We start from the raw sequence: 27,061 nt of genomic DNA, 5'->3' as shown, positions 1-27,061 counted from the left end.
TGATCAGCAGACTTCATTTATTGTGCCTTACAGTCATCTTTTATACCTTGTTATAATTAGCTCATACATATTACAAAAGTTAAGCTCATTATTGGTTAGTTGCCTAAATACCAAGCCCGCCCCTAGTTTCTCTTCTGTAGTTATCTGTTCCCACCTGCAACATCCTTTTCCCACCGCAATCTTCCTGTTACTGTGTAACAAGAACAGCCAAGGATAGTGTATTTTTGCTTTACTTCAGATAAGCTGAGAGCGATGTGCATTTTTGTCCAGCCAGCTGGACTATGTCTATGTGACCTTTTTCAGCTAGCCAGTTATCCACAAAACTGTTTCAGTGAATGTCCTTGAGAGGGCTCTGACAGGCAAAGGCTGACTCTGATGAGTGGCTGTGTACATATAATCCTTTAGACCTAAACCAGGGGTCATCAAACTTTTTAAACAGGGGGGCAGTTCACTGTCCCTCAGACACTGTCGGGGGCCGGACTATAGTTTGGAAAAAAATGAACAAATCCCTATGCACACTGCACATATTTTGTTTGTAGTAGTGCACAAAAAACAGGGAAAAGAATGCAATATTTTAAATTAAGAACAATTGTAATCAACAAAAACCAATAATATTTCAATGTGAACTATGGGCCTGCTTTTGGCTAATGAGATGGTCAGTGTTAGGTTCCATATTTGTCACTGCCAGTCGTAGCAAGTGATGCAAGTGTTCATCAGTTAGTCTGGATCTGACTGGAGATTTCAGATGTTTCATTCGGGAAAAAGTCTGCTCACAGACATAGGTGCTGCCAAAGATGGTTGCAATTTGGAGTGCATGGTTCCTGAGATGTCTCTGAGGGGAGAGACGCATAGAAATTAGTAAGGCTGCTTGATTTGAATGCATCTTTCAGCGAGTCACAAGTCTGTAGCTCGGCCAATTCCATTTGGTAAATCGGATCAACAGTTTCAATGTCAACAGAAAATGGGTTCCGGAAAAGCTGCATGTCCTGTTCATGGAGACGAAGCTCTTTAAATCTAATTTGAAACTCCTTTTGCAACATTTCTAGTACATCCATACACGTTTTGTTTGGGAATGCGACTGCTGGTTTTTCTGCAGACAGGTTTTGAGTTGTGGGGAGATGGCAGAAGTTTTCCTCCTTTACTTGGTTAATGAGCAGGTCTAATTTGACTTGAAATGCTTTCACATGTGAATACACATCACAGATGAGCTTCCCCTTTCCTTGAAGCTGGACACTGAAATTGTTGAGTAGCTCTGTTACATCTGTCAGAAACGCAAGGTGCCATTTCCGTTCTGCATCTTTGAGCTCTGGTACTTCTTTGTTTTTAGAAAGCACAAAATCATAAACCTGTGGAAGTAAGTCATAAAATCGTTTCAAAACTGTCCCTCGACTCAGCCAGCGGACTTCTGTGTGGTACAGAATATCTTCATAGGCAACATTTAGCTCAGACAGAAATTCCTGACACTGTCTGTGGTTTAGTGCGTGAGCTCTAATGCAGTTAACACAAGAAAGCACAATTTTCATGACAGAGTCCAGCTTCAGTGATTTACAACACAGGGCTTGTTGGTGGATGATGCGGTGTATGGCTATTGGATGTGAATGGCTGCGTTTGTCCATCTCTTTGTTAATGTGTGCAACCACTCCTTTCATGGACCCCACCACGCTAGGAGCACCACCAGGTGTCACACTGAATAGTTTACCCCAGTCCAGCTCCAAATCGTTCATAGTTTGGCAAACTTTCTCATGGATATCCTCTCCTGTAGTTGTTCCTTTGGTGCTTTTCAGTGCAGCAAGCTCCTCTGTGACTTTGAAACGATCATTTGTCCCACGAATGAAAATTAGAAGTTGTGCAGAATCACGAACATCATTGCTTTTGGCGAGTGCCAATGAGAAACAGCAAAGTTTTTTTGAGGAGTTTTGCAACTGCAGATTCAAATTTTCCCCCATTTCTTCAGTCCTTCGTGTAATTGCAGGTCCTGAAAGCCTCACTGTACTAAATAAATCCGCCTTCTCTGGACACATCTCTTTGGCCACAGAAAGAAGGCATTCTTTAACAAATTCTCCCTCTGTGAATGCTCTGCCAGTGCGCGCTACGAGCTTGGCAACTTGATAGCTTGCTCGAAGTGATGACATATTGAGCTGCTTTTGCTTCACAAACGTATTTTGCTGAGTTGTCAATCCATGTTTCAGTCTTAATATTTTATCTTTTCTCACTTGTCCGACCAAAGAATCATATTTACCTTTATGTTGAGTTTCGTAGTGTCGACGCAAATTGTATTCCTTTGACACAGACACTGAATTCTGGCATATCAGACAAACAGCTCGCTCTTTGTACTCCGTGACAAAATAATCAGAAGTCCACTTTTCTTGGAACACCCCGCACTCGGAGTCAATTGTTCTTTTTTTTGACACGATGGTGCGCGCGCTTCCTACTGGTGCTGGCTTGCTTGTCCTGCCTGGGAGCTGGAGGGAGGGAGGGAGAGACGGGGGAGCCGCCCCCCTCGCTGATGCCGCCGCCCCCCTCCTCAGCCCGGCCGCGCAGTCCGGACAGGGTGGCCAGAAGGGACTGAAGGGACTTTGCCGCGCCGGGGCTCTGGCGATTCGCCCGAGTTGGCTGGACCTCGCAGTGCAGAGGCTGCCGACTGAGCTTGCCCGGCAGAGGAGATGGGTGTGTGTGTGTGTCTGTAAATACCAGGGGCCGGATTGAGGACCCTGGGGGGCCGTATCCGGCTCGCGGGCCGTAGTTTGGGGACCCCTGGTGTAGGCCTCTAGTACTCAGGACCCCAGCAGTTCTGTTATAGACCCCACAGTTAGTCCCTGTATTATGTGTTTATGGCAGATTGCTACTTTTACCATCAGTTGAATGGACAAGTATTGGATTTTTCCCTTCCTACCTTACAGTTTACATCTTTGTGGATCAGAGACCAAGTCATATGTCCAGTCACCAAACAGAAGTAGTGTCCACTTAACTTTACAAATGGCTGCTGTTGTGATAACATGCAACTGACCTAGTTGTTTAAAGCATGCAGTTTTAGCTACTAATTCAGTTCCCTTACATGAAGGCAACATTTCTTCCCCAGGTACATTCAGTTTCTATATTTTAAAGACAGTAAGTGCCACAGAGGCATTGTGGTGACCGTATTTACAAGATGCAAAACTTAATGTTTTTAAGCTCTTCTGTGGAAGATTGCAAAGAAATAAAGTAAAATGAACATCCACCAATTTGAATTTGGGTCTTCAGCATGAGTCAAACTTTCCATTTGCTTTGCCCTGAATTATCATCTTCACAGCATATTCTTTGAGGGTTCATGTTTCAATCCACCTGGACATGTTTTAGATTACAGACATCATGGAACAGCAGCAAGAGTGGCAGACAGCAAAATGAAACAAGTAAAAGAGTCATGTTGAGAAGAGGTCCAGTTATATTCCATTTGTACTTTTCTGGTTATGCCTAGCATGATGAAAAAGACTTAAGGTTAGGATGGCTATAAGTTATAGTTCTATTGCTTAAACTAACTTAGAGCCACTAAGAGAACAAAAACTAAAGCAATAAACAGCAACACTTGTCTTCTGTTAGAAGCTAAACAGTATTTCAGAGGAAGACTTAGAGGTGTGGCAGAAGAATAGATTTGCCAGTCTGATAGTTCATGTTATCTAGTCAATGATAAGAAGTTTGAGTTACGTTAGTTTCTGGTGACAAGAGCTCTAATAACCCTTATCCTGTTTTTACTCTGGAAGGGGTTAAACTTCAAAAAGCTGTATAGGACACTGTGTGCTAACAGGTTCCTAAAGAGATATCCAAAAGATTTTAGTCAGCCCCTCTGAGTTTTTCCAGCACATTTGTTCATTAACTTTCCTCAAGGAAGGGAAATCTAGATCTATTGTGACCTTGAGATTTAAGCCAGTGGAAGAATAAAATCTTTATTTCTAATAAAGCAAAGCCAGCTAAGGCTTAGCCAGAATGCAGCCATATACAAGTGTGAATAGAGGTACTCTAGCAGAAATGTTCTTTTAGGGACTGTTTGACATACTTCAGAGAAGCATTAAAGTTAAGCCAGTGTAGTTTAAGACAGCTCTTTGACAAAGATTTTCCAAATCAATTTTGGAGAATGAAGTAGGTTGTCTTATTAGTGAAGACTTACCCAATCTATGCAAATGGGTTGCCAAAAGAATCACCAAGAGGACCAGAAGGTGGTTTCTGAGACTCCTTCTAAGAAAGGGAGATCATAGGTTGTTAGTGGATTTACAGGTTTCATCAGATTTATTCTGCAAGTTTGTATAGTTACTGTTCCAAACACCTTCTGGAAAAAGAATACTGCAGAGTGCTTGCTAAATACATATTAACTGTACTGCTTTAATAGGAGAAAAGAGCTCTAAATTCATGTTAGCAGTTATCCTAGTCTGAGGCAAGGTATCTGTCAGAAAAGTCATGTGTGCTTAATGAACACTCATTTGGAGCTGAGCCAGTATAGTCATTAGGTCTGTTTTAGCCAAATGCTAGATGTCTCAAGTCAGTATTCCAGGATTGATCCAGAGTTTCCACCAAGGGCTTCAAGTGCTGTATCCCAAACAGCGGTTAAGCCACTTCCTCCCCCAGGGGGTACTGAACATGGGGGCCTCACATTTGTTCAGCTAGAGCTGCACAATCCATACTCAGTCTTTCTGCAGAGAGGTAAGCATAACCAAATTGGAAGACTTCTGCAGCTACATTATTTTACAGTCTTTTGTAAAAGCTCCCAATACAGGGCTGAAGAACTTCCTGGTAGGACTTGCAGCTTGGGGTACTAATCATAGACTCCTGGGGGAGGTGTTGTGGCTTTGGTGTTTTGGGGGGTTTTTTGGTTGGTTTTTTTTTGGTTTTGTTTTATTACTTACAGATGAGGCACTGAAAAGGTCTGGTTTAGCTTGACTTTCAAACAGGCCATCAGCTGGCAGCACAGTTTGTTGGGAAATAGGCTTTGGTGGTTCTAGGGAAGAGACAAACATACTGCTATATCACTAAACAGCTTAACAAGCACTCAGCTATGTCTGTATAGCAACCAAAGCTCATCTAATTAGGTGTGCAAAAACCCACACAGAAGTTGCTTTGAGCAACCTCACAATTTTATCTCCTGCTTGTCCCTCAATACACTTAAGCTAGATGGGACTTCTAACACTACAGACCTAATTTACTTCAGTCTAGCACAGTAGTTTAAGACACTAGGTGTCAGTGTTTGGCCACTGACATTGGTCAATTCTTTAAAATTCTTTAACATTATTAGAGGATAGTCCTTCAATCCTGTCTCAGTAACCATTAAATCAAAACTTTAGTTCTATCAGAAAAGAATAGTGATCAGCCATCCCTCTGCCTGAGCAGCTATCCAAGCAGAAAGAGATTTTTCAGTCATTTTGGCAGACAGCTTGTTAGCTTCCATGTTATCATGACCTGTACTATTTTGAGAAATGCCTACTTTACTACTAAAATAATTGCTGAAAGATCCAGAAGCACCTGAAAGGCTTTGCTGCTCTCCTCTCCTTGCTGGTACTGCAGGTGGCTTTGTCAGCTGGAAGTTTTTAAACATTTCCTTGACATCCTTCATCTCTCTATCACCAAGTGGATCCAGAGCAATAAAAACATCACACTCTCTCTTGGATAGCTCCTTCTGAGGTGTAGTTGTAGGTTGTGGCTGAGGTGGGCTAGTTGTCGACATGGAGGGTAGTACAGATGAGGTCTGAGTGGGTAGTGTTGAAGATGGGAACACACTACTCTGGAAAGGATTTACAGCAATGGATGGCTGTGTCCATGAAGTAGGTGGAACTTGTGCTGGCTGTGCCCAGAGCCCAGAGGTCTGAGAGGTTACTGGAACAAAAGATGCAGGCTGGCTCCAGCTTGGCACTGCTTGAGTACCAAAGGCAAGTGGTTGAGTAAATCCTGTAGGCCAAGCAGGCATCATAGACACAGGAAAGACTGATGCAGCCTGAGTGAAGGCAGATGTCTGTGCATGCCCTGGTGATGAAGAAGTTGCTGGCAAGCCACCTGGGGGGAAGATTGTTGTTACACAGCACTTCAGTGATCTGAAGACCTCTAGTAGGAGTGTATCAATTCCACCAAGGGTACTGGCAAAACATTTTTCATGTGCTGTTTTCAAAAGACTGTTGATTTACACTTTAAGTCATTGGAGGGGGAGAAGGGGGTTAACATTTTTTTACTTGGCTCCATTTTGGTCCTGGAAAAACAGAATTGAGCTTGATAGAAGTAGGAACACACATCTATTACTTCTGTGCTGGGACTAAGTATTTACCATTTCATTACTTCTGTGTAAATGATTACTAAAGACTGCAGCAGTGCTACCCTGTCCTCCTAAGTTGTGCTTGGCAAACTTGAACCTTGTCTACCTGAAGCAGCAAGCTGCTGTCAAAGTTTAAGCAAAACACCCTGTTCTGGTTAAGGATGTAAAGTTTAGGGGTCTATTTACAGAATTTAATAGTTTAGAGCAGACAGCACATGAGTTAAAGGGTGAGGTACTGCACATGAAGTAAAGGACAAGTAGAACCTCTCTGTTGGGTATTAACAAATATCTTAAACTGGAGCAAGAGCTTCACTTTGTGAACTAACCTAGACCAGCCAATGGAGGTGCTGTGGTAGGACTTGTTTTGAAGAGGTCCAATGGATTAGTTGGCATAGGTCCTGTCTGTGCCACCGAGGTCAAGCTGAGGCTCTCTGTAGTTGGCGCAAACAAGTCTGAGCTAAATATGTCATTTGATGCAGTCTAGAAAGAAAAAAAGTTGTTGTGAGATGCATGGCAGAACACATGCTAGCTTGATCAAGACCCACCAGTTCAGAGCTACAAGCTTTTATTTCAGCTACAGCAGAGCAGGGGACTTTGACACATCCTTTAGAGACCAAGTATAAGAGTTTCAAACCTCACCATTTTGTTCACACCTACTGAGATGCATGGCATTAAGTAGGTATAATATACAGTAGTTACAAGTTTGCAAGTCAACAGCAGAAGAATGAGACTTAAAGTGACCAAATTATTTACTAGCATAATGAGCTTCATACCACCCCCCCACCCCACCCCCCCTTATTCCTGCTCAGTCTGCACTGACCCCTGCAGTTGCGGCAAGGTCAGCAACTGAATCTTGCATCATTTCAGTGCAAGACAAATGCAGCTGACTCAGAGCCACCCTGTGTCTGAGGCAAGTGATTGAGATTGCTCTCAATAGGCAGGTACTGCAAAACTATATAGGTTTCTGTAAGCTAGTACTAGTTCATTGTTATGAAACCACAGGCTGATGGGCATATAACTATCATAACAGGTTCTGATATCATATCAAGTGACAATATACATAGCAGTATACTTACTAGACCTTTACAGAAGTATGGCAGCATTAAGGAAGAAAATATATAATTTAGTGATCATAGTTACTATGAAGCATTCATGAATGTTAGAATGTACCATGACTGCAGAGAGGTTAGAAAAAATGGTAGGTAAAAAGAGTAGGTGTGCTGTGAAGCTGTTTAGATAGTTACATAATATGAAGAAAGAAAAGCTTCCTTCACCCAGCTTCTTTAAGTAACAGCATGCATATCACCATTAATTCACCTTGTTCACCTTGACAGACCTCCTTCCTCTTCCTGGCTTAGTACTTTGTGGTGGTGGACTAATTGTTATAGACTCATGTGACATGAGCTGGATACTGCTTTCAGAATCCAGCTTTACTCCATTCTGCAGAGATACTCCTCTGGAAGGACCTTCCACAAACAGGTTTGACAAGGCATTAAGAAAGCCATTCTGTTCTTTCTCTGGTACCCCATTTGGCATTCTTGCTGCAGGCAACTTGCTTGCAAGTGGCCACTGGTTTGTTAGTGCTTCTTGTTTGCCAGTTCTATTAGAAATCTGGTCAAACTGTTTACCGATGTAGTCAATATCACTATTTGAAGCACCATTACTCACTGGTGTCAAGGTACTCAGACTTCCCTTCTTCTGATCAGCAGACTTTAGAGAATTAAATAAAGGCAGTGCAGGTTGGTCTTGGTCTGGCTGTGCAAAAGGATCATCACTGAAAGGGTCTTGATTAGGTGCGGGAAAGAAGCTGAGATTGGTAGAGAAAGAACTCTCAGGCAAGAAGGGTAGCTGTGACTTTGGTGGTAGAAGAGAGGTTGTGATGCCATTCAAGAAGAGATCCTCTTTTGCAAAAATCTGTTTGGTCTCAATTTCAGAGTTTAGATCCACTAACAGAATCTCTTTAGTTTCCTATTTGTTCAGAAAGAAAAAAAAAATGTTGGCTTTACGTATTACTTGCTGCATAATACACAAGCTCAAGGAAAATAGCTGAAACAGGAGAGATCCTGGTATCCGGAACATCATACTAATAAGTATTCAATGTCACAGTGAAGTTACACTAAAGCTTCATCTTATAAGCCATTAGGGCAAGCACCACAAACTGGTCATCACAGCTATTTAGTGTCAGAAGCTCAATGTTAAAAGCACCTGTTTTAAGATCCATTAGTTAAATATCAGATGCTTGTTCTACAGCCAAATATCAGATGCTTGTTCTACAGCCTAGAGACTGTAGAGTCATTAAGCACTAATTGTATCTAAACTTTCACTTGAGTCAAGAAGCCCTTGTCAAAGGACTAGAAATCAACAAGTTGAAGTTGCATTGCTTTAGCATGACTTCAAGTTGCTGTCTCAGCTTCAGAGTAAGATTAGAGAGCTATTTGCAGGTGGAAGAGGTGAACATGCCATCTTTCCACCAAGCTGGCAGTAGAAGGGTAAGACTTGGTCATTAGCTGGACTGTCACCTATTGCAGCGCCAATTGGATCACAGCTGATGGTGGCTTATAGTCCTAGGATAAGCCAGTAGGATTTGGGGGGGTCACACTGAGCTATGACAAGCTAAATGCATACTTTTGTGGAGTTAGGCCACATCTTGAGCTAGGGCCACCCATCTAGAATGGCCTGGAGTCTACTCTGAGGGACTTATTTAAATATTTGCTTGTCCATAAAATGAGCTTTAGCTTTAAGGGTCTTTAGTTGAGTTTCTGTAATAGCTCTCATAACACCAGAGGCATATACTGCTAGTATATATTTCTAAAGGCATCTGACTAACAATACAGAATTATCTCTGTCATGCAGTCTCAAGTGAACTCTGCTGGATAAGAATGACATTAGCTATTCTAGTTAGTAAGTAGATACTATTATAGCCCTAAGACACTTGTACACTGATGATAGCTAAACAGATGTCTCAGTGAAACCAGGACTAACAAAGTAAAAAAAAACCAAAAACAAACCACAAACAACACAGATCTATTACTAGGACAAAGTTTGCTCTCAAAGCAAGAGCCAAGACAGCTAAGATAGATTCTACTTACTGTGGGACTGCTCACATCAGGAGGTGTTGACATATCCCCGAACAAGTCCATCTGGTCAATTCCCTTGAAGCCAGAAATAGAAGAACCAGTATCTGTTACAGTTCTTACAAGAGCAAGAATCAAGCATTATGCAGATCTATTGCAAACACATCTATAAATACCACATTTCCCACACTGTAGACAGTCAGTTATTACCTCCTTAATAGCATCAGCATAAAACTCTAAAATGCAGACTACTGGTTTGTTTGCCAGCTTGATCAGCAGGTAGTACTTCACTACCATTCTGTAATAGCTAGACAATAGCGTCAATAACTGGAATATCGAAACTTGCCTTAAGCAAACAACTTGCAGGCTTGAAAAAGCAAGTAATGGAAAGAGGAAGCATGAGGAAGATCACTACATAATATTAATTGTGGAGAGTCCTTTTACTCCCATTTCCAATGCAACTGGGCATCTGATGTTGCCTCCATAATGCTAGCAGAAAGTTAAAGGTAGTTGTATCGCAGCAGCATACCAAATCAAGTGAAGCTGAGTTAGACTGACTTACCTCAGTCTTATTGCTTCTTCATTCTAAAGAGAAGGCTTTTAGTACCTAGATATCCCATAGAATATCCAAAGCCTCTTGCTTTGGAGAGCTTACCAGATCTAGGAGGTAATCAAACTGCTGGTACCAACCAATAGCCTCAAAGGATCTTGGCTCCAGACAGACCTCAGTGTAAAGTCTCACAAGAGCCCAAAAACCAAGCCAGAGCTGAAACAAGCTTTATTTCTATGCAGACTAATGCAGTTTCTACAATTTTACTTGCCTTTTTCTTGTCTTCCTCTTCCTTCTTCTTCATATTATATATTAGCTGGAAAAGGTCCTTAAGATCAACAACTAGAGGCTCAGCCTGAAAAAGAATATAGATTTTAGGCCATATACTATTTCACAGCTTGCTTCAGTAGAAGTCCTTATTAAACATGACTGGACTGATAGTGGTAAATTGGACACCACTCAGAATTTAAACCTAGCTGCACCTAACCTCCCACCTCGGTGAGGAGAGTTAGAAGGCAAGGGGGTTTATTTTCTGCCAAATTACTCCATCCCCTTTAACGCAACAGAACAGCAAGCCAAACTTTCCTAAATGGTGCAACACTAAGGTTGAGATAACGGGAAAAGCAAGAGTTTAAATGACTGTTGAGTCTCTGCATAAAAGAGCTTATGCAGAATCCAAGGGTAATGGGGCACAACCAGCTTAGAACTGTTGTTAACTCCCCAGGGAAAGTAACTGTACTTGTGCCAAGCCTGCCATTTTTAATTTTTTTTCTTCTAAAAGCATGTAGTGCAACCCTTTAAGTACATAGCAAGTCCTAATCACATTTCCTCAAAAGTGCAAAGGGTATCCAAACCCTCTGGTAGCCTGATGAGAAGAAAAACAATTTGCATCACTGTTTTCTGCCAACTCTAACACTGAACCTGGAAAAAGCTCCTATAGCTAGTACTACATTTACTTTAAACACTATGCAAATGGTAAATCAATGATGCAAGCATAAGGCAAGATTATAATCACCTCAAATTTGTGGAGCAGACACCAGTTTTAAGTGATACCTGTATCAGGATAGAAGTTTAGTGAGAATTAGAAAGGCACTGCATTCCCTGCACGTGCATTAACAAGAATGTTTTGAGTAGTTGCTGACATAGTGGCAGGTTCAGCTACACTGATTTGGACCTTTTGCTTGAGGCACATAGCAGCTGTGTCAGTATCTAAGAGCAGGACAAGTCCTCCTGTTCAGGCACTACCTTCTGCTCAAGCAGAGAATGTATTGAACAGATCTCACTGTTTACATGTGAGCATCATCCTCTCCTGATCAAGGGTTTTAAACATGCAACTGCAGGAAGAGCCATTTCAAGAGTTATCACCTTTGACAAACAGTACAGCTGCAGCAGTCTTGAGCTGCAGAAGTGCTTACTCATCAGCTAGACAAGTTTGTGTTAAAAACAACTAGCAGCAAGTCAAGAGCTTTCTACAGTTTGGCTATACTTATAGGCTGGCAAGCAGCACCCCATGGTGAAAAGCTCAGAGAACAGACTCCATTCCAGAGCACATACAGAAGGCTTATGTACTTGATCTACAATTCCAGTGAAGCCAGTACAACACAGGACTCTATAAACTAATAAAACAGGCTTAAGAACGGGTGTTACAGCTATTACTGGAGTAACATACTCCAACAAGGAGCCCTTCAGTCTCACCTGTAGTGGATCTGAAGCTGCCAACAATTCTCCAGGAGCATGGGCAGGGATGTGTATAAGGAAATTACTAGCTTTGAAGCCTTGGCTCTTCAAGTCATTTTAATGACTATTATAATGACAAGCTAATAAGTGTCAAATATTCAACTTAAGTTCATGTCATTTACAAAGCTGCATAATACTCAGGAGTAATTCCAAGTACTTGTTTCCAGTACTGCTTATGCATAGCTTCTCTTCATAGAGACAAACCCTGCATATGGTTTTCATCCATGCAGAAGTCCTGTAACAAAGATCAGTATCCCTCCCAGAAGTAACTCTAGAACCAGACATGCCATTCATTGGACCCAGAAACTCTGTTGCACAAGACAAAGCATCATGAGAACTAACTAGACTAGTGCAGTTCTAACAACTTTCCTGCTAATTCTGAGTGAAGCTCTGGATATCTAACTCAAGAATTAGCGTTCTCACTCACAGCAACAGGCCACTGTACAGGAAAGCCCATGATAATGGCTCCATTCATCTCACTAATGACTTCCATGGCACATGGACGTGTTAAGCAAGATCATAGTAAGCAAGGCTACTAGAGTGCTTTTATTCTGGACTACAGAGGAGGTGAACAAAATAAAAAGCCACTTGTGATGCAGTCAGTTCCTACTGCCCTTCTAGAAAAAGGCCAATCCATCTGTGCTGATGTTCTCCTACACCTCATAGGGCTACTAGCAAAACACTACACCCTTATCAGATAGCAATACTATTGTGTAAACACTTACTCATAGCAAGTGAAAAAGGGCCTCTGATCCATACCTGTTGTGCTGTTTTTATTGCAAAAAATTGGTGCTGGCCTTCTCCTCCACAAATATAGCCAAAGGCACGATTGTCTGTTACATCCCGAGCAATGAAGGAGACTTTGTTTACAGGATGCTCATGCTCTATGATCTAGAAGGGGTGGGTGTGTAAATATTAGTTTAAATTGAAGGAGACATAATAGTTGCTCTTCTCTATAGTTAGAATTAACATTTTTAGGAGGCTCCAGTTCAAGACTCAGATTCACCAGGCTTTGACTAACCACAATAGGATGTAGCTTTACAACCCATTCCACAAGCCAATTCTTACATGCAGAAGAGGGGCATGATCATAGAATGGTTTGGGTTGGAAGGGACCTTAAAGATCATACAGTTCCAACCCCCCTGCCATGGACAGGGACACCTTCCACTAGACCAGGTTGCTCAAAGCCCCATCCAACCTGGCCTTGAACACTTCCAGGGATGGGGCATCCACAACTTCTCTGGGCAACCTGTTCCAGTGCATCACCACCCTCACAGTAAAGAATTTCTTCCTAATATCTAATCTAAGTCTACCCTCTTTCAGTTTAAAACCACTAACCCTCATCCTATCACTGCATGCCCTTGTAAGAAGTCCCTCTCCAGCTTTCTTGTAGGCCCCCTTTACATACTGGAAGGCTGCTATAAGGAGTCCCTGGAGCCTTCTCTTCTCCAGGCTGAACAACCCCAACTCTCTCAGCCTGTCTTCATAGGAGAGGAGCTCCAGCCCTCTGATCAGCTTCATGGCCCTCCTCTGGACTCGTTCCAACAGGTCCATGTTATTTTTATGTTGGGGGCCCCAGAGATGAATGCAGTACTCCAGGTGGAGTCTAACCAGAGTGAAGTAGGGAGGTGATTCTCAACCTCTTGATCTCCTGGCCATGCTTCTTTTGATGCAGCCCAGGATTTGGTTGGCTTTCTGGGTTGCAAGTACGCATTGCCAAGCCATGTTGAGCTTCTTGTCCACCAGCACCCCCAAGTCCTTCTCCTCAGGGCTGCTCTCAATCCATTCTCTGCCCAGCCTGTATTGATAATGGAGGTTATCCCAACCCAGGTGCAGGACCTTGCACTTAGCCCTGTTGAAGTTCATGAGGTTTACATGGGCTCACCTCTCTAGCATGTCAAGGTCCCTCTGAATGACATCCCTTCCATCCAGTGTCAACTGCACCACTCAGATTGGTGTCATTGGCAAACTTGCTGAGGGTGCACTCAGTTCCACTGTCCATATCACTGACAAAGGTGTCAAACAGCACTGGACCCAGTACAGACCCCTGAGGAACACTACTAGTCACCAGTCTCCACTTGGACATTGAGTGGTTGACCACAACTCTTTGAGTGTAACCATCCAGCCAATTCCTTATCCACTGAGTGGTCCACCTATCAAATCCATGTCTCTCCATTTTAGAGACAAGGATGTCATGCAGGACAGTGTCAAATGCTTTGCACAAGTCCAGGTAGATGACGTCAGTCACTCTTCCCTTATCCACCAATGCTGTAACCCTCTCATAGAAGGCCACCAAAAAAACAGGTTAGCTGTTCACCAATATGATGCAATTAATGAAACTATAGTTCAGATTGGCCTAACTTCCAATCACCTCACTTGCTTTAAGAATCACATTAAGCGAATGAGTCCTATCTTACCCCAGTTTTCTCATCTGTTATCTTGATACCAGAGAGGGAGATGTTCACCGAGATCTTCTGTTTGTGCTGACCTTGGGAGCGGGCTGCCACTGCCATGCCCTGAAGAGGATGAATATCAAAGTATTGATGAGACTTCTGTTAGACTGAGCTTTAACTTGTTTCCTTACATTTCTTATAAGCACATGACTGTGACTGTACTAGTGCTCACCTAGATATTCCTATGCAACTGTACAATTAGAGCAGCGTTCTTCTTGCAACATGTCTGACTAGGTTAGAAATGTTACCTCAGAACTAGATTGCATTTCCTCTGTAAATGTTTAAGAATGTTAAAGCCTCTTATCTTAGTTCACAAAACTGCTGCAGTAGCAGCATCCTTACCAGCTTTCATGGCCTGATTGAAGCTATGTGAGGGTTCTGCTCTCTAGAAGTAGTAATTTTTGTTGCTGCAGGGTCTCATTTATTCTTTGACTTATCTATATCTCTTGGTGTCACCATTGCCATAGGATGATAGCTTGTGCTTTGAGTTCTTATGTTAAATTGCACAAAGTTCCCCCCTTCCTCACCCAAACCTCAAGCTCATTATTTTTAATCAAGTTCATGCTATTAACATCCATACTGAGTGCTAACAAGAGACCCAAAGGAGTATTCCCAAGCCATTAAAGAAACACTGTCCTTCAAGTAAGGGGTTACAGCTTTAGAAGTAGTGTCCATCTAGGAGGGTGCTGTTATTACATGTTACCAATAAGCTGTATTTTAAATTATGCTAAAGTGACTATTAGATCAGCTTTCTGAAGGCTACCCGGAAGATGTTCCTTACATGCTAGCTCAAGCTTTTACCTTCAGCTTCATCATTGAATCTTGACTCATTTTGTCACCTCTTGCCTCTGGGACATCATCAATGCCAATGAGTTTAGCTTTGTATCTTACACCATCACCTTTGAACCTGGCCAAGAGAGATTCATTTGTCTTTTCTGGCCCTGGAGACAGAGAAAGGTTTGGGTTATTTTGGGGTGTTTTTTTGTTGTTGTTGTTGGGTTTTTTTGGTTTTTTGGTTTTTTTTTAAAGAGAGAAACGTCTGTGCTGTAGCTTTGAGAGTTTTTTTTTATATATATAAAAATATGTCATATTAGTACATATTAAAACTATCCCTTGAGTATAACTGAATAATAACCTTAGTCCTTCCAGTAGTGCATGTACTGCGAGATAGTTACTCTTTTAAGGTTACAGTGTTCTTACAGAATCCGGCCTCAGTTTAGAGTGGAGCCCAATGCTTAATATTTGGGGACTTCAAGAACAGTTGTTTGCCATATATAAGGCTAAAATATTTATAGGCAACAGCCAAGTAGATATAAGTGCTAAGCAACAACACCAAGCAAAGAGGTACTTCCCATGGCCATACAGGATGTTCAATAAGCCTTTCAGATGTTAGCCTCTAGCTCTGGCACAGTCAGAACTCTTCTTGGCATGCAAGAATCATCTAGTCCCTGTGCTAGAACTTTCTATCAGTACTGTCATTTCTACAAGTCCTGGTACCCCCATCCCTGTAATCACTTGATATTTTAGCTATATTTGCTATTTCCACTCTTCCCACTTCTCAGAACTGTTTTGTTTTCTTCTCTGCATGCTCAACATACTCAGTGTGTGCATCTAGGTATGTACCTCTGAGGTTTTTACATTTACATGACCTAATCTATAAAAAAAAAAATCAATTATCTTATCTACAATAATTCTTATGAAGTGAGTTTTCTGGCTTCTCTGGACTAGAATCTGTATCCATGTCCAGCATGTCACTCCCTCTCTAGAGGGAGGGGAGAAAGCAAGTTCTTGTTCAGACTGACAGCTACCAGGATGTTCCTGAGTCTGGTCACTTCCTCAATAGGCTTTTAGTGACTTGTCAGGCTCAGCAAATGAGTCATTTAACAAGTGGAACTGAGAGCTTCAGATCTTAAAGCTAGAAAAAAAACCACCACACCCTTTCAAGCTAAAAGCCTGCTTTCTGGTTAGATTTATTTTACTAGCTTATTTATTCACTCTTCTAGTCAGCTTGAAACCTCAGAATTATTTCAGCTATGGTGTGAGAATGATCTTAGTTTTAGGCAAGTGCAAAAGATTGAGGAGACTGACTAGAGGAGGTGTTCAAGAAGTATTCCTTACCTTTCTTTTTTTCCTTCTTTGAAGGTTGTGCTTTCAGTGGAGCCTGTTGCTCAGGTTGGCTGTTGATAGTAGTAGTTTCAGCTTCAGTAGACATGATGAGATGGTGGTCAGCTATGTTTGCTGTAGCTTTTAAAAAACAAAATAACAGTCAGTAAGCAGACATAATAATTCACTTTGAAGAATAAATATTCTCATTAGACCTGTTAGTCCAGGGGTTGTTTTCTGCTGAATATTGAAGCCCACTAATGCCTGAAGACATGCTCTCTAGGAGCTGAGCTTTAGGACATTCTGTTCAGCTCCATGCTGAAAAGAAGAAACAGCAACCTCAAGGCACTAAGTCCTGCCTGTCAGTGATTCTGTTTCCCCAGTTTAGTTGGCAGAGCTATACCCAGCTCTGGTGTTATACAGCCACAGTATCTGACTCTGAAGTTAAGGGGCAATAACAAACAACCTAGGAAGGAGCAAATATACACAAGCAAGACCTCACTTTGGCAACTGTAAAGTGGTAGAACTCCAGATGGAAAGCTGTCATCTTTATACTCTAGTCATCCCTCCATTATTGCCATCTGCCTTCATCCCATGGAGGTCAGACCACTTATTTGCATAGAGCCAGACAGTCACAAAACCCCAAGGCAAGTACTTCCATTAGTTTGTCTCCTCTATGAAAATAATAAAATTAGTCTGTTAATAACTAGCATAGTCAGTGACTAATACACATGAAAGACATTAGCCTTACCTACAGGTAGGGCTATACCTGATATATATTGTTCACACTAATACATAACAAGTACCTGCTTAAAGACAAGTGGTGGAAGAGTTCATAGACAGCTTGGGAACTCTTCCCCTTCAGTTTATGCCATGTCTGGAATGCAAGAACAGCATCACTTGCCAGAAAGCTGACTAAATACAGGCTCTTATTCTGCCAAGTCTAACCCAAGCCCCTGTGCTTAGCCTTGTAAGAGAGACAACTGAAAAGGATGTTGACCTACATTACCTGACAAATGAGGCTATCATTCCCTCAACCAGTAAGGTCTAGATTAACGATGCCCCCGCCACTCAGTTTCTCCAGTGATTCCTTGACAGCAGGGAAACCAAGATCAGTGGTTTTAACCCAAGTTAAAAAACCTATTCAGCTGTCCTGTTTAGGCCATAGGAAGTTAGAAATGCAATTTGTGGTTAAGAGATCATTTGCTTGGTATCATGGCCTTGGTTAAGCCAGACACTTAGCCTGTTGGCCAGAGTATTTCCAGAGTAACAGGATTTTACTTTAGGGAGCTGCCTCTACTTCTTTCATGCAAGTTTTTTCAAGTCCCATTTGATGTCCTCTCACCTAGGAGACTATGGATCAATACTTTGCAGAGGTGTTAAGGCAGCCTTATGCCAAGGGCTTCCTCTGCCAGCAGGAATACCCTTTTGGAATATGCTACAGCTGTACTTACATATCTGAGATTAGGGCACATGTTCCAGCTGTCTTGATCATATACAGCCAGTAATGAGAAACAGGGAAGGGTGACGTTCATCTACTTAGCAGGATAGAAGTGTGGTAATAGACACCTCAGGGAATACCTCCTCCATGCTGCTCCCTTCCCCCCAGTACCTACTGTGAAGTATATAGAGATTTTATTACTCTAATTAGTCATGTCAGCTACAGTTGTTGGCATGTACCACAGGATCATGCCTGTGAACCACTACCCAGACATCTTACCATTTCAGCCTATTTGCCAACTGCTATTTTATTAATTGAACAGAACAGCATTCTCAGTCTCCTCTGAGCTGTTTGGTTTTTAGTTTAACTTTGTGTTCTTGCTAAGTTCCCAAAAGTGCTTTCCACACACTTGAATTACAGTCAAGTGAACATCACTAAGTTAACAGCTGGAACTGAACAGATTGCTCAGTTCAGGTGGTGCAATTGGACCAGTACTTTTCTACCATTGTACTATGTTTTTGAGCACATCGTTACTGATTAGATGATTAGTTACTTCTCAACCCAGCTACCACAGTAGCTCTTTTTTGAAATTTACACACACACACTTGTCATGGGAATCAATATAGCTGTTGCAGGACAATTAGAACAGAGGTCTTGGGAGAAGTCATGACTGGTTTAAACAAGCTGGTATGATATAAATAACTTGCTATGATATAAGCTAGCAACTATTACCCTCTGCTTACTTTTAAGGAAGAAAGTGAAATGCTCTTCATGTGCTATTGCTATCTGGTTCCCTGAAAACTTCATCTCAAGTTGAAGGGAACTAGCACTGTCACAGTCCATTTGATAGACAAGCTATTCTTCAACCAGGCACTTCATTGTTCAAAGGTAGTGTCCAGACAGACTAGCTAGTCTATCTCAACTTATGAGTTGTTCCAGGAATAATGCAGCATCTTGCAACAAGTCTTGGTCTTTCCAACCTCTGTGTTCAGCATTTAGGATACCAACCTATTAGTTAATTTCTCAGATTAAGAAACCCATTCAGTCTTAGTATCAGCAATACCAGCATCTTAACTCCAGACTGTTCTTTTACAAAGAGATTGATACTCTAGTACATTCTTCCTTGTTAGAGAGCTATTCAGTTGATAACACAGGTTTATGCTTAGATTATATAGTTAGATTATCCACTAGAAGTTTCTTCATATCAGCCTTCCAGAAAGACAGCATACTTTGCAACTTGCTAAGGGGCCACACCTCTATACCACTAACTCCAGACTCCAGTGCTGAAGCCCTATAAGCCAGTGGCTCCCAAGCCAGAGTTCAGTTGTCTGTTGTAGCTATTGCTCAGGAAAGTATTCACCTGCCTGCTCACAGGATGAGGAATCTCAGGCCATGTGCCTGCAGTGCCTACCACTCCGTCTTCTGTCAATACTACTTGTTGAGACTGGATATACCAAGCAACTGGGAAGCAAAGCAGTTGTTAATCAAGGTAGCTAGTGTTTACTCAGATGCAAACCAGAGTTTGAACTAGACAACAGCTCAAACACTTCACTTCCAACTGTATACCTAACACCCTACTGCCTAGAAGGATTATTTCTGATCTTCTTACTAGTTAGTACAGCAAAGGACTCTTGCCAATAGTCATGCTTTTCACCACCCCACCCCCCCTTCCTCAGAGCAGGAACTTGACACATATTGAAGCTGTTATCATAGGTTATTTCAGCTGCATGCTGTTAACTGCCCAGTGCTGGCAGAGTTATCCCTCTTTGCAGTTTGGGTGTATGCAAGCTGTACTGAGAGATTGCATATGTTCTGCATAGCCTATACTGAATTGTGTTCTCTACCTGTTCACAAATGTATCTGCATGATAAACAGGTTTTTGCTGTATTATTCTTTGAGTTTACCCAACTTAAAACCATGTAGTCATTACCACAGTGTCAAGGTACTGCAGTTTGCTTATCCAGAAAGTGCTTACCCAGCCTGATGATACCATGAGCAATCAGAAACCTATGCTTAAACATTTGTTTCAGCACAATTTGAAGAACCCTCTACCTAGCCCCCAGCTACTTGCTGGACTCTGGTTATATAAGTGTCCTAGTTTCAGCTGGGATGGTGTTAATTATTTTCTTAGGAGCTAGTACAGTGCTGTGTTTTGGCTTTGATATGAGACTTTTCAGTTCCTCAGGCCTTGTTATCAAAAAGGCTGGAGGGGCACAAGGAATTGGGAGGGGACACAGCCAGGACAGCTGACCTGAACTAGCCAAAGAGGTATTCCATACCATGGGATGTCATGCCTGGTATATGCCTGGGGGGTTGGCCAGGGCGGGCAGATCATTGCTCGGGGACTGGCTGGGCATTAGTCGGCCGGTGGTGAGCAGTTATATTGTGCACCATGTGTTTCTTTCTTCCTTTCCTTCTAGATGTTATTCATTTCCTCCCCCTTTTCATTATAACTGTTATTGTAATAATTTTTCTTTCATTTTTATTCTATTTCAACTATTAAATTGTTCTTATCTCAACCCTTGAGTTTTACATTCCTTTCCAACTCTCCTCCCCATCCCTCTGGGTGAGGGGGGAGTGAGCGAGTGGCTGCATGGTACCCGGTGTTAAACCACAACAATAAGCTCTCATACCAGTCACTGGTCACAAGAGTCACTCCTTAGTGTCTCTTAATAGATGCACGTTACCACAGAATGGTCAGGGTCAGAAGGGCCCTCTGGAGATCATCTAATCCAACCCCCTGCTAAAGCAGGTTCACCTAGAGCAGGTTGCACAGAATCACATCCCAGGTGGATTTTGAATATCTCCTGAGAAGGAGACTCCACAACCTCTCTGGGCAGCCTGTTCCAATGCTCTGTCACCCTCAAAGTAAAGACTGTTTTCCTCATGTTCAGGTGGAACTTCCTGTGTTGCAGTTTGTGCCCATTGCCCCTTGTCCTGTCACTTGGGCACCACTGAAAAGAGCCTGGCCCCAGCCTCCTGACACTCGTCCTCAAGGTATTTCTATGCAGGAGCGGTCTGCAAACTAGGACCATGCATGGCAATCAGTTAGCTGAGGGGAATTTGCTCGAGCTTGTCTAGACAACAATTAACATGATGAGGCATGTTTGCAGAGCACAGGGGAGTGGGAGACGGATGGCGCCATCCTTGGCGCCAAGGAAAGGTAACACCTTGCGGTTAATTGATGGCAGTTAACCACCAATCAATCGGGGATTGCCTAGTATGCAATGCTTAGCTTCAAGAACCAATCTGTTTAAAATGCGCAGCTTCTGAAAGTGTATAAAAACTCGTGCTTCTGTACAATAAATTGACATTTGCTTGCATCAAGCTGCGTCCCGTCTCTTCATTCGCCGCATTTCTAGGTATTGATAAGATCATCTCTTCCCCAGGCTAAACAGGCCCAGCTCTCTCAGCCTTTCCTCATAAGGGAGATGCTCCAGTCCCCTCATCATCTTTGTAGCCCTCAGCTGGACCCTCCCCAGTAGTTCCCTGTCTCTCTTGAACTGGGGAGCCCAGAACTGGACACAGATGTACTCCAGATGCGGCCTCACCAGGGCAGAGTAGAGGGGGAGCATAACCTCCCTCAACCTGCTGGCCACACTGCTCCTAATGCACCCCAGGATCCCATCGGCCTTCTTGGCCACAAGGGCACACTGCTGGCCCATGGGCAACTTGCTGTCCACCAGGACTCCCAGGTTCTTCTCTGCAGAGCTGCCTTCCAGCAGGTCAGCCCCAGCCTGTACTGGTGCATGGGGTTATTCCTCCCCAGGTGCAGGACCCTACACTTGCCTTTGTTGAACTTCATTCGGTTCCTCTCTGCCCAACTCTCTAGCCTGTCCAGGTCTTGCTGAATGGCAGCGCAGCCACTCTGCCCAGGTTTGTATCATCAGTGAACTTGCTGAGGGCACACTGTCCCTTCATCCAGGTCACTGGTGAATAAGTTGACCAGGACTGGACCCAGTACTGACCCCTGGGGAACACCGCTAGCTACAGGCCTCCAGCTAGACTGTGCTGCTGTTCACAACCCTCTGAGCTCTGCTATTCAGCCAGTTATGCAGTTATGTTCCTGATGTATTATTAGAAGGCTGATTAACTTGTTTGCACCTTATGGAGACAGGTTTTTCTACAGCAGTTTCAACCCTCAGTTAGGTAGTATCAAGCATACTGCTTAAGACAAGGGTTACTCTTGCCTTCAAGATTAGTCGTTACCAAGGGCCCCAGCTCTCCCTTGTATATGCAGTAAAAAAGGCAACAAATAAGACGAATCTAAAAAGAAGGTACAGAAATATCTGTACCAGAGGTAAAAAAAAAAAAAAAAGTAAATCTAACCATGGTTTTCAGAGCTCCACTGCAGCTTCTTCAGTAGTTGTCCCTACTGAACAGCTAGTCAAGTTTCCCTATAGGTAGTTGTAGTTACACGTTTGTGATGTACATTAGAGGAAGTTTACATTATTGCTCCTAAATCCAGACTCTGAAGTAATCCTGACCAGGCTCCCTCTAACTTTCCATCTCTGATGGCCTTGATATCAGATTATATGGATATCCCCATCCATCAGACATATGCAAGGGCAAGTGTCAGCCTTCCATCCTGCTCTAGAGTTTACCTTCCATCACCAGGCTAGCAGCTGTTTGCAGCTACAACTACTATTCAAGCTACTAGAAAACTACTTCTTACTCAGTGACCCATGTGCCCTCCTTTAAAGCAGAAATAACCCTGTTTTGAGGGAGAACAGAAGATAATCTGTAAGGTAGAAATGCAGGTTGCAATACCAACACTACATCCTTAGTGTTCCCAACTTGTCCTGTCCCTTCCTAGGAAGGGAGTCTCATCCCTAAGTGTTTTAGCCATAGGGCAGGTGTATTAGAGCTCTCATAGGAGGAGACTTGCAGTTATGTGACACATCAGCATTAAGAGTTCAGTATACTTTGTTAGAGGAGCCAGTTCCTAGCTGACATTGTTATGAAGCCTCCTGAAAGCCAAGGTAAAGGTCTATTATCCTGGGTTTGACCTACTTGTTCTCTTCAAGAGATAATCCTTATGAAACATTTCACTTACTGCTTCATCATACAACATGAACTGACAGGGCAGCAGGAAATTCAGCTCCAAATCCAATAGTCTGTCCTTAACTAGCCCTGTAATGTCTGAGCTTTGAGCTTTAAGGTGACATGCACCAGCTATGAAGCTTTTAAGAAAACCCACGTAGTTGGGAGTAAAGGTCTGCAGGGCATTTCAGCTGAGACACTTCATCCTCAAACATTTCATAACATTTTCAAGGCATATCCTTTCAACAGAGGGGAAACTGGAATAGTCTATGTCCCCATCAACCAGAGCTGACATGAGTTAGATGAAAGAAGATGCTTTGTTCACTCAGCTGCCCAGCTTATGTAAACAAGATAATCCTGTTGAAACTGGTACCTCTTGTTTATTGACTAGGCCTGCCACTATGCTTCATCCAGCTTATTTATAATGCTGAGACCCTTGAACCCAGATACAGCCTCAAAACCAGGTTCCTAAAGTCAGTTTGTTTTGTGAGCTATGGTATTTAGACACCTTATTCTATTTGAGCCTTCTAACATAACTCCAAGTTGTATTTCTGTGGAGTCCATGCTGAGGCAAGGGAGTAGTAGACCTCTTTTTGCCACCCTTTGCATCTATCATAGTCACCTGTTTAGAGTGCTTCTTTCTATATCAGCTCATGAAGTAAAGGCCTTAAGCAAGAAGTATATCCATAGCTGCTACTAGTCTGTAGTGTCCAATAATAAAATTATGCAGGCACTTTGACAAGCAATACTCTTCCCAATGAAAAAAAGTGGGTTGGATACTGCAGATATATATAGATACTTAGAAACACAGCAGAAGGCACACATCAGAATGGATAATCACCTCTACCTTTAGAAGAGGAAGCTGATGCCAGATTTTTGGCATTTGGCCCATCCTTCCAACTAATAGTGCTGAGCACAGCTGCTGGTGCTCAGCCAATACCTTTACTTGAAGTAAAAGCACAATAGTTGAGAATCATCGTAAGTCACAGGACTATCAGAGTAAGGTTCATCATTCTCCCAGTCTCCTGTCTGCAGTAACAAGCACAAAAGACCTTGTTAGATTCCCTCCCAGCAGAATGATCTCTATTTAAGACTTAGAGCAACAGACATTCACTACACTTTACCCCGAACGTTCCTAAACTAGCAAACTTCGTGACCTAAAGTTTTGATGGTTTGCCTGACAGTCATTTAGCACTCACATACTCCTTACTATCAGGCTTGGGGAAGAGTGGCTGGAAAGCTGCCTGACAGAAAAGGACCTGGAGGTGCTGGTTGACAGCCGGCTGAACATGAGCCAGCAGTGTGCCCAGGTGGCCAAGAAGGCAAATAGCATCCTGGTTTATATCCAAAACTGTACCCAGCAGGACTAGGAAAGTGATTGTCTCCCTATACTTGGCACTGGGGAGGCCGCACCTCGAATACTGTGTTCAGTTTTGGGCCCCTGTCCTGGTTTCAGCTGGGATAGAGTTAATTTTCTTCTTAGTAGCTGGTGCAGTGCTGTGTTTTGGATTTGGTGTGAGAACAATGTTGATAGCACACAGATGGTTTTTGTTGTTGCTGGGTAACGTTTATACTAAACGAAGGACTTTTCAGTTCCTTGGGCCCTGCCAGCCAGAGGGCTGGAGGGGCACAGAAAACTGGGAGGGGGCACAGCCAGGACAGGTGACCCAAACTAGCCAAAGAGGTATTCCATACCATGGGATGTCATGCTGAGTATATAAACTGGGGGAAGAAGGAGGAAGGTGGGAACATCTGGCATTATGGCATTTGTCTTCCCGAGTAACTGTTACATGTGATGGAGCCCTGCTTTCCTGAGGATGGCCGAACACCCGCCTGCCCATGGGAAGTGCTGAATCAATTCCTTGCTTTTCTTGCATGCGCAGCTTTTCCTTTACCTATTAAACTGTTCTTATCTCAACCCTTGAGTTTTACATTCCTTTTCAATTCTCCTCCCCATCCCTCTGGGTGAGGGGGAGTGAGTAAGCAGCTGCATGGTACTTAGTTGCCAGCTGGGGTTAAACCACGACAGCCCCTCACTTCAAGAGGGATGTAGAGGTGCTGGAGTGTATCCAAAGAAGGGCAACAAAGGTGGTGAAGGGTCTAGAGAACAAGTCCTATGAGGAGCAGCTGAGGAAACAGGGGTTGTTTAGTCTGGAGAAAAGGAGACTCAGGGGATCTCATTGCTTTCTACAGCTACCTGAAAGGAGGCTGTAGGCAGGTGGGGGTCAGTCTCTTCTCCCAGGCAACAAGCAACAGGACAAGAGGAAACAGCTTTGAGTTGTGCCAGGAGAGGTTTAGGTTTGATGTTAGGAAAAATTTCTTCACTGAAAGGGTTGTCAAGCATTGGAACAGTCTGCCCAGGGAGGTGGTGGAATCACTATTCCTGGAGGTATTTAAAAACTGCATAGATATGGTGCTTAGGGTCATGGTTTAGTGGTGTACTTGGCAGTCCTGGGTTAACAATTGGACTTGATGATCTCAAAGGTCTTTTCCAACCTAAATTATTTATTTCTACCACTTGGTTCTCCTCCTGTAAATGCAGACTCTAGTGAGTTACTATTAATAGCATTTTCTGCTTTAGAGTTGACCATGCCCTTGGACCATTCAGGGAATTTTGGAAGCCCAGTTATGCCTCAAGAGCAGTTCTGTTGGATGTGACTGCAGTGATTCTTTAAACATACATAGATGATTACTCCCTCAGACAATCCCCTTCTCACCTGAAAAGGCTTGTTTTGGTATCTGATTTGCTCCTCTGATTAGCCACCTACTGCCTCACCCACCTCCTCGAAGGTCCTATAATCACTTAATGGAAACTTATCTGAAGACCTACTAGCATAGTGACTTATTGGCAGTTATCAGACATCAGGACATGTTTTCAATTTACCAGTGCCTGATAAGTCTTCACAGCCAGCTAGAATACATAGCTTCATAATTGCTTTTCTCTAATTGAATCTGCATCTCTATTTTACTTATCTACATAAGAGTTCCCATCCCTAAGCATACCTATGCCCATTCCTTAACATACAATGGGCAAAGCTAAGCCTACATGCTCTCAGATTTGGTCCATTTTGGACAGTTTTGCTTATATAAGTGACAAAAGACATCGAGTCAAAAATATAACCTTTTAAAGGCAAACTAGCTTCATTAAGAGAAAATGGAAACAATTCCTTCCCAAGTTAATCCTACCTTACTAGTGGATTTGCATGCTTCCCTAGTAAGTGCTCAAATAACCAGCCTCAGCTTATCCAAGGGGTAGAAGCTCTGCTACTGATAAATCTAGCTTTATTAGCAACACCTGCATTTATTTTACTGCTCAGAGCACAGGTACTACCCCAACATAAGTGTTATCATAGGATGACCGTTAGACTTGAAGTCTCACCAAGTGAGACTTTAGTTTTTCTGACAAGAGAAAAGATTCATTTCTGTTAATCCTGGACATCTTTAACTATACTTATTTACTACAGACACAAATAGCATCCTGAGATTCACCAGCAGATAGACGGGTGCCCAGCAAGGATACTCTATCCAAAACAAAAACCCACCCCTGCTTCACAGCATCCTAACCCTTTCCTCCTCTCTGCTACTAGATTCTTTCATCTCAGTTAATTATGTGAAATTTTGTGCTTATATACATACTTTGGCATTTCTTAATCACCTCCTCTTCACGCACACAGAAGTGAAAACGCATATTTAATTTGTTTTGCGATCAAGCTTCCCCAGGGCGCCGGCCCTGCCAGAGCAGGATGCAGGCGGCTTCCACCCCGTCTCAGCCGGGACACACTCCCCCACAGCTCAGTTCGGGTAGCACGAGCTCCCCACACACACTGCGGCGCGGCCGAGCCCAACCGCTCCCGGCACCCTCCCCCACCCTTCCGCGCTGACACCGCCGCAATCTCGCCGGCTTTCAGTGGAAAAACTTAGCCCCACCGGCACCTTTTGCCCGGGGCTGCAGTAAAATGCGAGTAGATGGGAAAGGCCAAGCCCCGCCCCGGCCGCGGTTAGAGCCTCCCCTGGCGCCCCCTTTTTGATAGCGCCCACCACCCGCAGCCCGGCCAATCCAGAGAGCCAGTGGCTCGGGCAGCCCCACCACAAACATCTACTGTCACTTCCTTGGTGGAAAAAAAGCTCTCCCTTTCCCCTCGGGGACGACAGCCCCCGCATGCTTTGCGGGAGCCCAGCCACGCTGGCACAGCTACTTACAGGTTAAATTCATACGTCTCTGCACATGATCCAACTACAACCGGTAGCCTGGCTAGAACCGGGGACCCGGTTAAATATTCGGTTGTACTCTCGCCTTCAGATTAGTTAGCCACTCACAGCGAGAGATATGGTTTTAATCAGATGCTGGCAGCTGAGATCTACCCAGGAATGTGCTATGATGTTTTTGCTGCT

The 27,061-nt window shown here is 43.2% G+C and overlaps 1 protein-coding gene across 2 annotated transcripts; it reads right to left on the bottom strand.

The window, feature by feature from the left end:
- Nucleotides 1-27,061, bottom strand: LOC130142084 (disabled homolog 2-like). 2 transcript variants are annotated; one of them, XM_056323532.1, is made up of 13 exons: nt 26,870-27,061; nt 16,201-16,326; nt 14,884-15,023; nt 14,047-14,145; nt 12,389-12,520; nt 10,164-10,247; nt 9,358-9,420; nt 7,595-8,236; nt 6,595-6,748; nt 5,488-6,015; nt 4,875-4,966; nt 4,142-4,209; nt 1-3,450 (listed from the first exon to the last, which is right to left on the bottom strand). In XM_056323532.1, exons 1-12 carry the CDS (start codon nt 26,880-26,882, stop codon nt 4,147-4,149), a joined length of 2,136 nt encoding a protein of 711 aa, XP_056179507.1. In that variant the 5' UTR covers nt 26,883-27,061; the 3' UTR covers nt 1-3,450; nt 4,142-4,146. The 2 variants fall into 2 exon arrangements, with proteins under 2 accessions (XP_056179507.1, XP_056179506.1); XM_056323531.1 differs by having other exon boundaries at nt 7,586-8,236; nt 16,201-16,320.

The sequence above is a fragment of the Falco biarmicus genome, chromosome W (genome assembly GCF_023638135.1).
Source record: "Falco biarmicus isolate bFalBia1 chromosome W, bFalBia1.pri, whole genome shotgun sequence".
Lineage (NCBI taxonomy): Eukaryota > Metazoa > Chordata > Aves > Falconiformes > Falconidae > Falco > Falco biarmicus.
Note: the sequence above shows the minus strand (reverse complement) of the source record. Positions and strands in the feature narration are given on the sequence as shown.